Raw genomic sequence first — 16,287 nt, forward strand, 5'->3', positions numbered from 1 at the left:
TATGCTATTTCCCTAATGGGTGAAGCTTCCTCAGACTTGTTACCTACATTAGGGATTTGTATTAATTACTCCCCACTGACTTTATTTCCCTGTTGGAACCATTATTGAGCTCACCCATTGAGCCATGAATACCATCACTAGCCCTCGCAGGAAGATATCACATGACATTTATAAAGCTGATACAGTAGCCTTTGACAGGTTTCAGAGTGGTAGCCGTGTTAGTCTGTATCAGCAAAAACAACAAGGGAGTCCTTGTGGCGCTTTATAGACTAACAAATTTATTTGGGCATATGCTTTTGTGGGCTAAAACCCACTTCATTAGATGCATGGAGTGGAAAATACAGAGGCAGGTATAATAAATACATAGCACATGAAAAAATGAGAGTTGCCTCAGTGGGGGATCAGTGCTGACAAGCCAATTCAATTAAGGTGGAAGGTGGGCTCTTCTCAACAGTTGACAAGAAGGGGTGAATAGTCCCTATGTGCAACCATTAAAGGGCAATCACCTAAGGAATCCTGAGTTCTATTCCAGGTTCTGATTCTGAACATTCCTCTGTTGTCACCAAACAGCTGAGAGCCCCACTGGCAAAAATGTGTCTCATCTCTCCCTTGAGTGGCTGGCCTACATAGAGATTGACTTCTGCTGCTTGCAGTCTCTTCGCTCAAGTGGCAAAAGTCTGTGGTGTAGATCTAACCTTATTGAACCCTGTTGGAGTTGATATAGTTTGACATGAAGAAATTTCTGATTTTTAGTTTGCTTTTTTAAAAACCTAGAAAATTATACATTAAAACCCTATGTTAATAGGACATTAAGGTTGCAAAGTCAACCACTCAACAATTTGGAAACACCAGACTTAAGCTTGCCCATGAATCTTAATTTGGCTCCCTAGTTGTGTGTGTATAATTATGGTCTTTAATTACATGATGACAAACTATTTTTTTCCACAGGACCACTGCCTTACTCAGTGCACAGGATGGACTGTGCTCACAGAAAGAACAGCTACTCAGTATTTTATTTTAACCTTTTATTATGCAACGTGTGGCTCTGTGTCTTAGTCACTGCACACTATTCAAACCCTGCTTTGAAGACAGAATTATTAATTTCCTTGAGATCTTTTCTATGGCACTCATCACTGTAGCATCTGAGGGCTTCACATACATTAATAAACTTAACTTCACAACACACCTGTGAGTGTTTCCTAATTGAGTGCTTAACTTTGCAACCTTAATGTTCTTTGAATGTAGTTTTTTGTATGCAACATATATTTAGTGTACAACATTTAGGGTATGTATCGCTGTACAGTTTTTGGTATAACTTTAGTTTCTATCTGTACATTAAAACACTGTTGCATCAAAATAAATTATTCCTTTTAAGGAATTGCTTTTAATCTGCAACAGTGAAGTCTCTATCTAAACAAGTATAGTACTTGTTGAATACATTCAGATTATTCACTGAGCCCTTAGTGCTTGTTTTCTGTCTCCTAAGGATCGTGTTCAAAAAAGTTTTCCCCATCCTATTGATAAGTGGGCAATAGCTGATGCCCAGTCTGCTATTGAAAAGAGGAAACGAAGAAATCCATTATCTCTCCCAGTAGAAAAAATCCATCCTTTGTTAAAAGTAAGTATTGAAATCATAATTGATTACCTTGCTACTTAAAATTAGGCAAACCTATCTTTTACAGAACTATATAATGTTAAGGTTGACATTTTCATTCATTGTCTGTATATTGCCTGAAATGTAACTCAAAAGGAATAAAACAAATCTTATTAAGTATCTGGATTTTAGTGTATGTCATGTATCATCATCATCATCATTGTAATGTTTCTATTTCAGTTAATTGTATGCTTGTTAAATACATTTAGGACTATGATTATACTTCCCAGAAGTTTAAGTTCTTCGAGTGATTCTATATGTGTATTCCACCGGAAATTTCCTCCTCAATGATCCCCATCTGGGCAGCTCAAACCGCTGGCACCAGTATAAAGGGCCTAGCCAACCCTGAGTTCCCTTAGTTCCTCCTTACCTTACCTTCTGTGACAGTCGCTGGAATGGCTCTTCTTGCTTTTGCAAATACTCACAAGAGAACACAGACTACTGAATTTTATTGTAAATAGTTTAGTGTTTGTTCACTTAGGATTTTACCCCATCTGAGGGTTTCAGTTAATTCCCGATGCCAAGGGATGCCTCAGTCACCAGGTTTCAAGCCCTGTGCTTCCTGAAATAAGGCTATTCCCGTGAGTGACCCACACTCAAGTTGCTTTAAGTGCCTCGGAGAAGCTCTTATTGGGGAGCGTTGCCAGATTTGCAGGGACTTTAAGCCTTGCACAAAGAAAGTGTGAAGCCAGGCTAAATTTTTTACCATGGTTTTCCTAATTGTATTTATACCCCATCCAAGTTTTCTGTTCATGACTATAGTGGCCAGAATTAAAGATCTTTCAGTCTCTTCAAAAAGAATTTCATCTTAGATAACTGTGAACATCTGCGTTTGTTATCCTCTGACGGGTGCTTCACCACTGGGCAAGCTTCTCAAGAACTCAGGCATCCTCAGTGGCATTCCTAGCGCAGATCCCCATGCTGGACATTTGTAAAGCAGAAACCTAGTCATCAGTGCACACTTTCTCCTCCCATTACACCATCACCCAGTAGTTTAGAAATTATGCCAAATTTGGGTGAGATGTACTGCAGTCTATGGGTACATAAACTCTGATCCCTCCACCTATTTAACTGCTTGACACTCACCAAGAATGAAATGCACATGGGCAGTCACTCAAAGGAAAAAGGACAGTTATTAACTTTTTTGTAACTCTTGTTCTATGAGATGTGTTGCACATGTCCGTTCTACAACTTGCCCTCCTACCCCTCTACATCGGATTTTCTGGATAGAAGGAACTGAGGGGGCTGAGGGTCAGCTGGGGCCCTTTACTGGCACCAGCAGAGGGTGCTCATGCCCCACCAAATGAGTACCACTGAGGGGAAAATGTCTGGTGTTCTGCCTGGGGTGCACGCACATCAAGAGAGGAATGTACATGTGCAACACATCTTGAAAGGTTAGTAACAGTTTTTGAAAAAAAGAAACCCCTAAATACTTGTCTGCCAAAAATTGCAATAGTTTTATTCCAGCTGAGTAATAAAGAGAATTCAGTGCTTTTAGATTGTGTCAATTAGAACTGTACTGCATGTTATGACAACTCTACCAAGCATTTAACATTTCAAAGTCAGTATGAACCATGCAGTGTTACCTGTGATATCACTGGTTTCAGAGTAGCAGCCGTGTTAGTCTGTATCCGCAAAAAGAACAGGAGTACTTGTGGCACCTTAGAGACTAACAAATTTATTAGAGCATAAGCTTTCGTGGGCTACAGCATCCGAAGAAGTGGGCTGTAGCCCACAAAAGCTTATGTTCTAATAAATTTGTTAGTCTCTAAGATGCCACAAGTACTCCTGTTCTTTTTGTGATATCACTGTTATTCCTGTTATACACACAGAGAGAGAGAGAGATGTATTTTAGTATTGCTAGTACTAATGGTGGATAGATGTTGACTGTCTAATGACTATTGCACTAAACATATGATTTCATAGGTTTATTCTAAAATACATAAATTAGTTATTTGACTGGTTGTATAACACATTTAATGATGCACTGTTTTTTTTTTTTTACTTTTAGGAAGTTTTAGGTTATAAAATTGACCACCAAGTATCTGTTTACATAGTAGCAGTATTAGAATACATTTCTGCAGATATCTTAAAGCTGGTTGGGAATTACGTACGAAATATAAGACATTATGAAATTACAAAACAAGACATTAAAGTGGCAATGTGTGCTGATAAGGTAGGTGGCATAGTTCATAAGTGTCAAAGGAATGGATTTTTTTTTTTTTTTGGCAGTATTAAGTTTTTAACCAGATCTTGAATAGAGTCTCAAAATCTCCATGTTGAATATTATTCTTAGTTCTTAAATGTATAGTAATGTAGTATTTTGATATGCATTTTCCTATAGAAACCCCCTAGCAGTACATTAACTTCTAAAATTATTGCTATTTTGAGACTAACAGTGATTTCAATGTAAAGCATTCCTAGGGATGGATTGGTGCAGAGTTTTATTTGGGACACTTCATGCAACCTCAGCATTCCCCAGTGCTCCAGAACACTGTCTTTCTGACTGTGGTCGATGAGCCAAATCCCTTTGGCTGTTCTCAAGCGTTGCTGCATTCTAGCTGCCTTGGACACCTAGTCTCAATCTTTTGACACATTAGAGGGCAAACAATCTGTATTTTTTCCCTTTCAAAAAAGCAAAACAAAAAACCCCACACAACTTGGAATCAGTCCCTCAAGAGAGGTCAGAGCTTCTAGTTTCATTTAAGTCCACGGAACCTTTTCTTGTGTCCCCTTCTCATTGTTTGCCCTGTCTGTTATTGGCATTACTTGTGTTAATCAGCTCATTGGGGGATTTTGTTTCTTGTTTCTCCAGTGAATAGTCCCCTGTCTTGCTTCAGCCTTGTATTGACTGCGCCCTCTTCGCTTTCCTTTTAAGGCTAAGGAAGAAACAGATGGGGGAAGTACCTTGTGAGACCTTACTGACCGTTAAGACACTTAGGGCATGTCATACTACAAGCTTAAGTTGACCTATGTTAGGTTTACTTACAACCACTGCAGTAAGTCCCCGGGGGAACAGCCAGGCTCTAGCTGGAGCCCCCCACCCTACCTGGAGTGACAGCCCAAGCTATGAACGCTTTCTTGTCAATTTCACAGCTCCAGCATGGAGCCCTGACATTGATAAGAATGACAGCCAATGTAAGTAACCTGCAGTGTTTACACAGACATTGCTTCGCCCTAACTGCACCAGCATAAGCCCTGTGCCTCTCATGGGGGTGGAGTTATTATCTCGGGGTAGTAGAGCACTTACGTCGGGACAAGGCTGTAGTGTGTACACTGACATAATTAGGTCAACATATGCTGTCTTATGTTGACTTTATTCTGGAGTGTAGACCAGAGCTTAGTGGTATAGGGCAGCTGTCTCCACCACTGCTGCTTGTAGATACACATGTCTGTATGTGGATATTCAGCAGAAGTTTGGGTACCTGCCATATGATTGTGGTAATGATGCTGATTCCTTCGGTTCTTTCTCCTAATCATCTGCCTCCTTCAGCTGTTGGTGGGACTAGCAAAATGCATTGGCCAAGAAACCGGCCTTAACAGGGTTTGGATGTAAGGGTGCCTCGTACACTACAGTCACACTTCTGAAGAGTTGCAACAACCCCATGCATAAACAGCAGAAACCTCCCAGGTTTTTTAAAGGCTCTGAAGCAAACATCCAACCTCCTGGTATTTGCTCTGAAGGAACAACCTGCTAGAGAGGGACTTCTGTGGCTTTGCCTTACTCACCACATCAAACGCAGACATGGCCCATACAGTGTTTCCAGACTTAGCCCAGCCTTATCAGTTAACTCTGAGACATTATAAAGCTGTCAACACTTGCCTATGCTCTGTCATAGGTATGCATTAGTCCAGTATTCCCTCAAGTACCTTCACATGCCTTGTAGGCTGTCCCTTTATGTAATGTAATCCTTACCTTCTGTCCATAAGCATCTTAAGTATGATCAGTCTCAAATAATATAAGCTATATTTCCTTCTTTCTGCTTCCTCCGAACCCCATATGGAGGACAGACAAATTAACCAAATTGCATATTTCCAAGCATTTGTCCACGTGGATCCCACTTGTAGGTGTGTGCGCCTCATGTGCATGAACCTGGCGCCCTTCTTCCGTATGGGATATAAAGTGTAAAACAACCAAAACTGCCAGTCAGCTCTTTCTTGTAGCTCTGAGTTAAATTAGGATGATACATAGTTAGTTTTTTGAATTGCTGCTTCTTAATTCAATTTCCTTTTTACCAAATATATTTAACCAATCTTAAGACAACATACAAAGCCTCCCATTAATAGTATTCAACTAGATCTTTTATAACAACTTATTTCCCCTCCCGTTGGTAACTTTTGTATCTAATTTTTGTGTATATTTAAGGAAACCGCTAACTTTCTCCGATTTCATTTACACAGGTGTTGATGGATATGTTCCATCAAGATGTAGAAGATATAAGTGCACTAACTTTATCTGATGAGGAACCCTCCACGTCAGGGGAACAAACCTATTATGATCTAGTCAAGTCATTTATGGCAGAGGTTCGACAGTACATAAGGGAACTAAATCTCATTATAAAAGTTTTTAGAGAGCCTTTTGTCTCCAACTCCAAATTGTTTTCAGCTCATGTAAGTATTATATAGATGTTACAACTGATGCATATCAAACTTACGTTTGCATTAATATAGGTGAGAATTTCTGGGACCTAACTTTTGTCCAGTGTAACATTCCTATAGTATAGGAAGAACTATCAGAAAGCCATCTGTTTCTCAACACTTGTTGCTCCAGCCTAGAACTGTTGGTGAACAAACAAAATACAGTAGCAGATGTTCTTATTTTGATGCTGCCGCTCACCTACAAAGGCAGCCCTGAAAGAACAGGCTGAGACAAGGGGTGTGTGCATGCACACATGGTGTAAGGATTGAAATGTAGATAAGAAAGGAGAGGCAGCATGGGAACGTATTATAGCTCATCCTGAAATAAATGATAAGGGATTAGGAGGATGTTTTCCTCCCTCCCAGCCCAGAAGTCTAGAACCCAGAATATAGAATTGTAGAGCAGGGTGGGCTGAGTGTCCTATACCATGCCTCATTATATTCCCCTTGCACTTCTCTGGCATCCTAGAAAGCCAATTTAGTGCATTGGGAACTATTGTACTGACATTATGGGGGTTGAAGGAAGTTTCTCCTGTACCATTTCTCAACCCACTTGTACCGCTATAGACTGCATTTTAAAAAGCAAAAACAACAACATTGAAATGCATATTAAGACCTATCACTATGTAGGTGCTGAAGTGCCTTGAAAATATAAACAGGGGCAGTATTGTGGAGATATTCAAGGACTTAAAATTGGGACCCCGGGTCACTTACTCTGCCACTGGGTTGTGTGACGTTCTGCAAGTAACTTAACCTTTGTTCCTCAGGTTCCTTTTATATTTATATATATATTTTTTAAGTGTGTGGGAAAGAATAAAAATATTTATTGATCTTTGTAAGTAGAAGGGGAAAGTGTTTGTTTGTAAAACACTTAAGAGCCTCTTATGAAAGATTCTACATAAATGCAAAGATTTAAGACCGTTGAGGATGATCAAAACTTATGCTTCAGGTCATAAACTGACCATGTTTGAGGAACCAGAAGAATATTCTTCCTCTTTGTTTGGCATTGCATAATTAAATAAAATTGCATCATTGGCTAAGTGCATTACTGGGTAGAAGTTTGAGGTGTGCAGAGTTTGCAATTTTTTTGGAACAGCAAGTGCTGCCTGTTTTTGCAATTTTGTATTACATAGGCCAGTAGTCTGTCATGGTATGGGAATTGGAATTTCTGTTTTCCTGTCAGTGCCATGCACTTTCTTAGCTACATGAGATCTCTCTCTGCATGCTAGAGCTTTATGTAGTTGAACTGTTTTTCTGCTTCTGCTAAATCTTTCCTCCACCCATTCTTTCTATAAGGGTACTGAGCTGTAGGGTGAAATTCTGACTCCACTGAAGTCAGTGGCAGTTCTGCCATTGACTTCATTGGGGCCAGGATTTTACTCATAGTGTACAAAGTTGGGTATGTGTAGTAGATCCTGAACTGCTGAAAACTGGATTACTTAAGAGTAAAAAAGCTGAAAAGTTTGGGTCACCTCTCCCCAGGTTCATCTTTATTCTCTGCTAGACTTTGGGTTTCACCAGTGGGTTCAGAACACAAATTGGGCAATTGCATGGTGGTATGATTTGTGTGTAATACTGTGTATGCTGCATAGGGCAGGTTAACATGTGGGTCATTACTATTCTTAATTCAAATTTTGAAATGGAAACCAAAAGGCAACACTTGTGGGAAACACTAAAGAGTTTGATTCTATGAAAGAAATAGCCCTATTTGCTAACTTCAGGTTAAGATGAGTAACTTAAGTTCTCTGTTTCATGTTTGGAAGAAAAATAATGGGAGAAGAGTCAGTAATTAATCACCTGTCCGTTACCTACAATATTTATAACCTTGCTTTAGCTGAGAAACTAATCAGTGTTTGTTCAATATTATAACTGATTAAGTAGCTTGCTTTGTGTGCCATATATTTTGTCTTACGGATTTAATTTCTCTTTCTTATTCACCATTGATATTTATTGTCTGATGGTTCCATTTCTTCCTTCAGGATGTGGAAAATATATTTAGTCGTATATCAGATATTCACGAACTTAGTGTGAAGCTATTGGGCCACATTGAAGACACCGTAGAAATGACTGATGAAGGCAGTCCCCACCCTTTAGTCGGCAGTTGTTTTGAAGACCTAGCAGAGGTAAGTAAGAACAGTAAAGTTTGTTTTTTATAATATATATTTTATTTTTGTTATACACCTTGTATGTACTAGATAACTGGAGTAATTGGGGGAAAAAATGTGTTTTGGTAGTTCAGTATGTCTTTGTTTCAACTGTCTTGGCTGCCTACATTGACATCTACTTTCTTCAAAGAAACAGTCATCACAGGGCAGATTTTCCCGGGCGCTCAAGATTTAACCTGCTGACCTACCCTTGATTCTGAGACTGCAGACTAGTTCGTGTCACAAAAAGGCTGTGGGACCAGTTTCTTCCACTCATAATTCCAAAGTGTGTGTTGGCAGTTTTTGGAGGGGGGGTTCCCTGCTAAGGGATTTGCCCCTTGGTTGCACAGGTCTTTGGGACATTTTTGAAGGGCTTTGACCATTCGCGCTGCATGAGCATCCCCTCATGCCACCAAATTTTCAGGCCCAGAGACTATATAAGGGAAGAGTGGCACCCAACTATCAGAATTCCTCCTTATTGCCAGTGCATGCAGGTGGAGGGACAAGGTGCTGGCAGAAATGAAATGAACAAGAGCTTTAAGGTTTAGAAGTATCAAACTTGGCCTTTAGAGACTGAAATCAAAATGGGTGTGTCTGAGACCCTGTTTCTGCAAAGACTTGAGCATGAGTTTAACTTTACACACTGATAACTAAATGCATGAGGTTAAGCATGTGCCTAAATCTTCTCAGGATTGGGGCCTAAATTTTTATAAATTGCTTACTGATAAAATTATAGGTAAAGTTTTCTCCTGTGTAATATACTTCATATTTTTACCAATAACCTGAAGCTTTTATACTAACCTATTTTAAAAATTTACTTTGTATTCCTTCTTAGGAACTGGCATTTGATCCATATGAATCATACGCTCAAGATATTTTGCGACCTGCTTTTCATGATCACTTTCTTAGTCAGTTATCAAAGCCTGGAGCAGCATTCTATTTACAGGTACACTATCTTTTTTTAATGTTTTTAAGAATATACCATTGTGTTACAACAACACATCTATTGTTTTAAGATTAAGACCATTTTTGTTTCCAGTCAATAGGAGAAGGTTTTAAAGAAGCTGTTCAATATGTTCTACCGAGGCTGCTGCTTGCTCCCGTTTATCACTGTCTTCACTATTTTGAACTTTTAAAGGTAAGTAAAAAATTATATTGTTCATCTAAAATGTTTTGTTTCATATTAGCATTTCTCAATTTTAGTTATATCAGAACTATCTATATTCTCAGTAAGGCATCTTAGTAGACTAACAGAATTTTTTAATAATAGAAATGGAATGATGAATCTGGTGTAATAAAATGTAAATTCTGTGCCATTGTAGATTTGTGTATGTAACGAATACGAGTCCATATTTTTATCTATATTGTGTAGCAACGAACATCTGGGGTTTTTTTGGTATTGAGTAATATTGTAATGATATTGTTTTGGTGTATTGAAAATGGATCCCTCAAATAGAAAAAGGAATTTTACTTCCTAGTTATTTTGTTTATATTTTAGGAATAAAGCTAAGCCTGGGTGAACAATGTAAGACGGTAATGATCAGTGGAAATGTGGTCGCATTTCTTAACTGGAAAACCTGAAAAAAAAAAAAACATGTATATCTGGAGTTTTCTAAAGTTGATGAGATTTTTTTTTTTTTTTTAAAGTAATTGTAACTCTGGTTTCTGGGTGAGAACAGAACTCCAGTGAAATTCTCTTTCAACGTTAACTTTTTTTGCTCCTTTGAGTAGCCTCTGCACATTCTCACTCATGGTATGTACTGATGATGCAGCTTGGATCCTGAGGTGTATTGTCAGTGCATCCAGACTGCACTGTTGGTGTATCCCATAAGTGGGAATGTGCAGCATTCATCTTGAAGAATTTAGGTTACAGGTGAGTCATCTTCCTTAATCAGGTTTTTTCCTGGGTGTTTTGTGTGATGTGATGGACTATCAGTGGTTGAATTGTAAAGATCTTATAATTTTAAAGTACTGTAACTGAACAGTACAAAGTAAAGGGGCCAAGTCTTTTGATTTAACAAATCAGGCATCTTTATTAAACAATAATCTTAACAAATAGAATACTTTGCTTAAGTTGTTTCTCCCAAAATTAAATTTTACTTTAGAGGGAATTTTTAGAGTGGGGGGGGCGGGGGGGGAATTGCTCTCTCAGAAAAAAAATATGACATCCTGGAGAAATTCAAATGAGAATGGAAAAAATCCTCAGTCTCTTGGTTGGCAACAACATATTGTGTTCTGGAAGCTCAGTGTCAAAAGATTTGAGTTGCTTATAATTTTGGTTATACATGACAATATTCTAACTCAAATTTTTATGGGGGGGGAAGGGAAGATCACATCAAATAGTTTCTTTATTAAAACATGAAACCGAATGAAGACCCAGCATTTTTATATACACTTAACTGTAAAGAACACTGAATTATCTGAAATATAAAAGATTATATTACACGAATTAGAGTCCAGGATTACAATGGTTGCAGACAAATTAGTCTCGGTAACGAAAAGTTTGATTGCCACAAATAGTGTTTCATGTTCATATCTTCTTTTAGCCACAGATGTCAACTAGTACAAGTGATACTTTACATAATGAACAACATTTATTTTTCATAATTCTCATAGTCAGAGCATTTAAGCAAATTGCACTAGCAATGTCTTGAGGCTATATTGCATCTTTTATGGAATACCTGTGCTTTGGTTTTAAACATCCATCTGCCAGTTTGACTTCTGTGTGATTTGAAGATAGCTGTTGAAAAGAATCTCTTGCAATTTCTTGTTGAATATATAGATGAGCAAAAAAAAAAAAAAACATAACTTGTACACAGTGACAGTTATAGTTCAAAGCACAGGTGCATTACAGTTATCACATTTAAAAAAAACTGAAGAGAATTGAAATCTGATGGACAGTACATCAGGAATATACAAATATTATCCATTCTTCTTCGAGTGATTGCTCATGTCATTCAACTTAGGCGTGTGTGCTCGTCACATGCACTGGTGCTGGAAGCTTTCCCCTCAGCAGTATCCATATGGGACCGACTGCGGCGCCCCCTGGAGTGGTGCGTACATGCCGCGATATATAGGACGCTGCCAGTTCTCTCCTTCCCCCCCCCACCCACACACACACACACACACCCTCGGTCCTTCTTGCCGCCAGTGATGGTGCTGGAACTGATGATGCTTCAGTTAGAGCTGTAGCTGCTCGTTCATACGAACTAGTTATTTCCTGTTTATACTGTATATAGTTTTTTTTAATGTTTATAAATCCCTTAGCTATAGTTAGAGACTTTGTAGGTTCCGAACGGGACTTTGCCTCAGGACGGGGCATGCCCCGATCCCTGGGCTTTAAGCTCTGTGATCGCTGCAAGAGGCCCATGCCCGTTAGTGATCCACATAGCAGTTATCTGTGTTGCTTGGGCAAAGGATGTATTAGTGAGAAGTGCAAAATTTGTAAGTCCTTCAAGCCAAGAACTAAGAAGGAGCGTGATATCCATTTAAGAGCGCTCCTTATAGAGTCGACCAGCACCCCGGCACTGGAGCAATGCTCTGACTTGGCACCGAGTACCGTGACCTTGCTGCGTAGCACCCCACCGGGACCGTCCACTAGCCAGTACCAGTCCCCATCCATGGCTCCCACCACGAAGCCCAAGAAGTCGGGACGAGGCTGGTCTCCATCCTCCCACAAGGGAAAGGATAAGACTGGGTGTGAGCAGTCTTCACCCACATTGGGATCTTGGGCCCAAGCTCTGGGGGAGCGATGTAGCAGGCTCACAAGCCCGCCCTTTGAGCCTTTGCTCTCGTACTCCCTGTCTCACCATCATGGAAGGTAGCTTTTCTAGTGGCAGTGACATCGGCAAGGCAAGCCCCCAAGCTGCAAGGGGAGTTGTGGGTGTGTGGGAAAGGTACAAGAATCAATTGTTTGTGAAGAATTCCTGTTTGCTGTAAGTAGTTAATATAAAATTAAAGGAGACAGAGTTGGCTTGTATTCATGTGAATGGTGCTATAAAAGGTGGAGCTGCATAATACTGTCCATAAACAGTTCTGTCATGTTGTCAAAGGAAACAGTTTATAAGATTTATAGATGTAGGGTACCATATCTCTGTCTTGGTTAGGGTAGATGCATAATACTTTTGTACTGCTAGTTGTCTTTTTGTAAGATAACTTTTAGGAAAACTCACCTGAAAATTTCCTTTTGCTTAGAGCAATTTGCAAATCTTCCCTGCACAGAAGACCACAATATGTGAAAGAGTAGTATGTATAGTCTCTGAGATAAGTATCTTCTCTATCATGCATTCTAAAGCTTCAGTAACTTCAGTTGGTTTAAGTTCTAATGTATATAATACTGCAAGTGTTCTGATACAGGGAGTGCAATATTGGATATTCCTTGCCTGAAAAAAATCTTGCTAATCTCTATTAGTAATGTGTGTAAACTTAAGTTTTGTGACTTGATGGGAATTGCTGTGTTTTCGCAAATATCTGTAGTTGTTGGAATTTTACATGTACCTGTGTAATTGGTCGATTGTCCGGTATACTCTCAATTCACAATCACTTCAGTTGATCTCTTCTAGTATCACTAGAAATGAAGGACAGATCCCAAAGATCCATTCCCAAAGCCTTGTTTAATATCTGAATTTCATCTTAAAATGATTCTCCAGTCTTTGCAGAGTTGTAACTTAGTTTTTAGTCAATGTGGAAACATCATCTTAATTTCAAATAATTTTTCCTGATCTCTTGCACTGTCTTAAGTCGTGTTTAAATCCTTGTGATGCAACAAGGGCATCAAAGGTAGGAATGTTACTTTTTTCCTTTTCCAGAATGAAAGTATTAAATTTATTACATGCTGCTGGAGCTCTGCTGGCATACAACTGTGGAATTGTATCAGTTACGCTATTTGTATATTTATGCTGCGCCCATACAACTATCTGTTGTATAGGGAAGGGAATGATTCTGGTTTTAATTTGGAAATGGCTGAGGAATCAACGTTGACAATCGGTGCTGAAAAATTTTACAGAATTCTGTCTCTCTAGATCATCATTTTAATGGTTGTGACATTGTGATGAAAGTTTGTCCATAAGCTCTTGCATTCAATATAACACTGTCATTGTTAGGTCATTAGTTTGTAAGGAGGTAGAAGCTACGATAGTGTTTGTTGCCTCTTTTAAATAAATATGTCAAGGCTTCATGCCTAATTCTCATGATTTATGTACAACATATTTCTTGAAACTTGTTGCTGAGGTTTTCTTTACATCAGGTAATTTATATCGTCTATCTTGCTGCTTTCTGTATGTTTATAGGCTCTTATGCATATTATTATATTTCAAAATAAAAATACTTAGATGACATTTTTATACACGCACACGTAATATAAAAATACTTAAATACTAATTGGAGGGGAGAATGGATTTCCACTTACTACCTATTAATAAGAGAATGGATGTAAAGAAGTAAAATAACTATACAACAGACACAGGATAGTCTGTCAGGAAATAAAGAGCGGATATATCAGGAAATAAAGTATATGCAGTAGATGTACTTCTTTATTGGCTTTGAATTTTATTAGATCAGTGTAAAATTGTTCTTGTGAACTGAAGTAATATGCCTTCAGTGATTACTGCAATAACCCAATAATTCTCTTGATTAAAATGTAATTATGTATTCTATTTAATATTTAATCTGAAACTGACAGTTCACGTTAACTTTCTATATTGAAATTCAGCTTTCTATCTCTGTAGATCAGGGGTGGCCAACCTCCGGAGGCACATGCGGCTCTTCAGAAGTTAATATGTGGCTCCTTGTATAGGCACCAACTCCGGGGCTGGAGCTACAGGTGCCAATTTTCCAATGGGCCATGGGGTTTTCACTGCTCAACCCCTGGCTCTGCCACAGGCCCTGCCCCCACTTCACCCCCCCCCCCCCCCCCCCCACCAAGCCTGCTGTGCCCTCCCTCTCCCTCCCAGAGTCTCCTGCATGCCACAAAACAGCTGGAGATGCGGGGATGAAGGGGGAGGTGCTGATCGGCGGCTCTTTGGCAATGCACATTGGTAAATTCTGGCCCCTTCTCAGGCTCAGGTTGGCCACCCTGGTATAGAGTCTAGTATACTCACTGGTAAGAGTACAGGGGAGTCGCATCTTACGCTGGGGTTAGGTTCTGAAGTCAGTGTGTAAGGTGAAAATCGCGTATAGTCAAACGCTCATCGAGTGGAATGGCAGGCAGAATCGCCCGCACTACAGGTACAGAATTAAAATTGTTGATTTTCTCTTTTTTTTTTTTTTGGTTTGTTTTGCTGAGTGTGTATAATTAAAATGGCGCAAGTTAAATGCACCTATGATGCGACTCCACTGTACAAAGGACATTGTTTCAGAGAGCATTTGTAACATGTCTTTTTGTCTAGTCACATTGTGGAAAGCAGAATGCTGGTAGTGGTAAATGTGGCAGGTGCTGAAAAGGATAGTTTTGTTTGTTTTTGGTTTTGTGTTTTTTTCAGGTTCTTAGCAAACTAAAATGGGCCAGAATTGGCTGCTTGTCAGAACTTGAATTTCTTTCCCATGGTGTCTTATTCTGCAAGATCACCTCAATTGTTGTATAATTCTAGTAAGATTTCTTAATATGTTTAAGTAAACAGTACAAAAAAGATTGAGTGAATTATGTTTGCAGTATTGTGAAGAATACAAAATTTAGTACTGTGATAAGCCTGAAAAATCACCGAAGGAATGTGTACACTACAAACACTACAGTGGCATAGCTAGATACTTACTACATTGATGGAAGGATGTGGGTGTGTTTTGTTTTTGGTTTTGTTTTTTTGCGATATTAAATGCACCCCTTTGAGAGGCAGTGGCTAAGTCAATAGAAGAATTCTTCTGTCAACCTAGATGTATCTACAGCGGGGCTTAGCTTGACCTAACTGTATTGCCCAGGGCACAAAATTTTTCACAGCCCCAGGCAATGTCAATCTAGGTTGATCTAATTTTTAGGTGTAGACCAGACCGAAGTTATTACAGGGGGAATTGGTAATGAACCTTATGCTTACATTGCCTAACACTTTCCTCTATAAAGAACTCTCAAGACCTTTCTATTGTTTGAGGTGAACTTTTGATGTTTGACATGAGGGCATGCCATTAGGCTAGGGAAGTGCCTTTTCTTTGTCCCATGAAATTGTGTTTAGCTTTTGCTGGGTTACAGGCTGTGTAGAAAATGCCTTCTTTTGCTTGCGTTCCTCAGGAAAATGTTGGCAGCATGCTCGTAGCTCATGCCAGGCTCATGCTGTTGCTGCTATTACAACAGCAGACATTCTGGGAACTCCTAGGAGCTGTTAAAGCAGCTGGAGAGGGGAAGGTGAAGAGCTGAGGTCCCCATACCTGGACATGGCTCATGGTCCCAGTGTCCCATGAGGTGGGAACCAGGCTGGGCTCTACCTTCCCCCTCACCCACCCACAGATTCAGCAAACATCCCCAGTGACCCACTTCCTGGGTCCTTTTCTAGGGGCACCATGAGCAGCAGGAGCTCCCTCAATTTCAGGGGGATGGGAAAGCCAGACCAGCTGGGCTATCCCTTCAACCACTCCCCAAGCAGGTAGATCCACCCTGAATAACCACCTTTTGCTGCTGCATGTTAATGAAGTTAATTCTGTAGTTCAAGGGGTTGCAGTCTGTGCTTCACTGCTGAAAGGCTCAGGGTTAAACACTGCATGATAGGGGCTTGTTACAGTTGCACATAAAAACAAATTATATTACCTTTTTCCTTCTTAACTAAAAACTTAGGAAATTATGTAGGAAAAAAACCTAAATTAAAGATAATTATTTAGGTTGCAAAGTCAAGCACTTGAAAGTTAGGAAATGTCAGCTTTGGTTGCCTG

The 16,287-nt window shown here is 39.4% G+C and overlaps 1 protein-coding gene across 1 annotated transcript in view; it reads left to right on the forward strand.

The window, feature by feature from the left end:
- Window positions 1-16,287, forward strand: part of SOS1 (SOS Ras/Rac guanine nucleotide exchange factor 1) — an 85,381-nt gene that overhangs the window by 22,473 nt on the left and 46,621 nt on the right. Inside the window, exons 3-8 of the mRNA XM_005311266.5 lie at window positions 1,487-1,618; window positions 3,666-3,830; window positions 6,056-6,265; window positions 8,272-8,415; window positions 9,272-9,382; window positions 9,476-9,574. Coding sequence (XP_005311323.1) covers window positions 1,487-1,618; window positions 3,666-3,830; window positions 6,056-6,265; window positions 8,272-8,415; window positions 9,272-9,382; window positions 9,476-9,574 — 861 coding nt within the window. The remainder of the gene's footprint in view (window positions 1-1,486; window positions 1,619-3,665; window positions 3,831-6,055; window positions 6,266-8,271; window positions 8,416-9,271; window positions 9,383-9,475; window positions 9,575-16,287) is intronic.

Source organism: Chrysemys picta, chromosome 3, assembly GCF_011386835.1.
Source record: "Chrysemys picta bellii isolate R12L10 chromosome 3, ASM1138683v2, whole genome shotgun sequence".
NCBI classification, from domain to species: domain Eukaryota; kingdom Metazoa; phylum Chordata; order Testudines; family Emydidae; genus Chrysemys; species Chrysemys picta.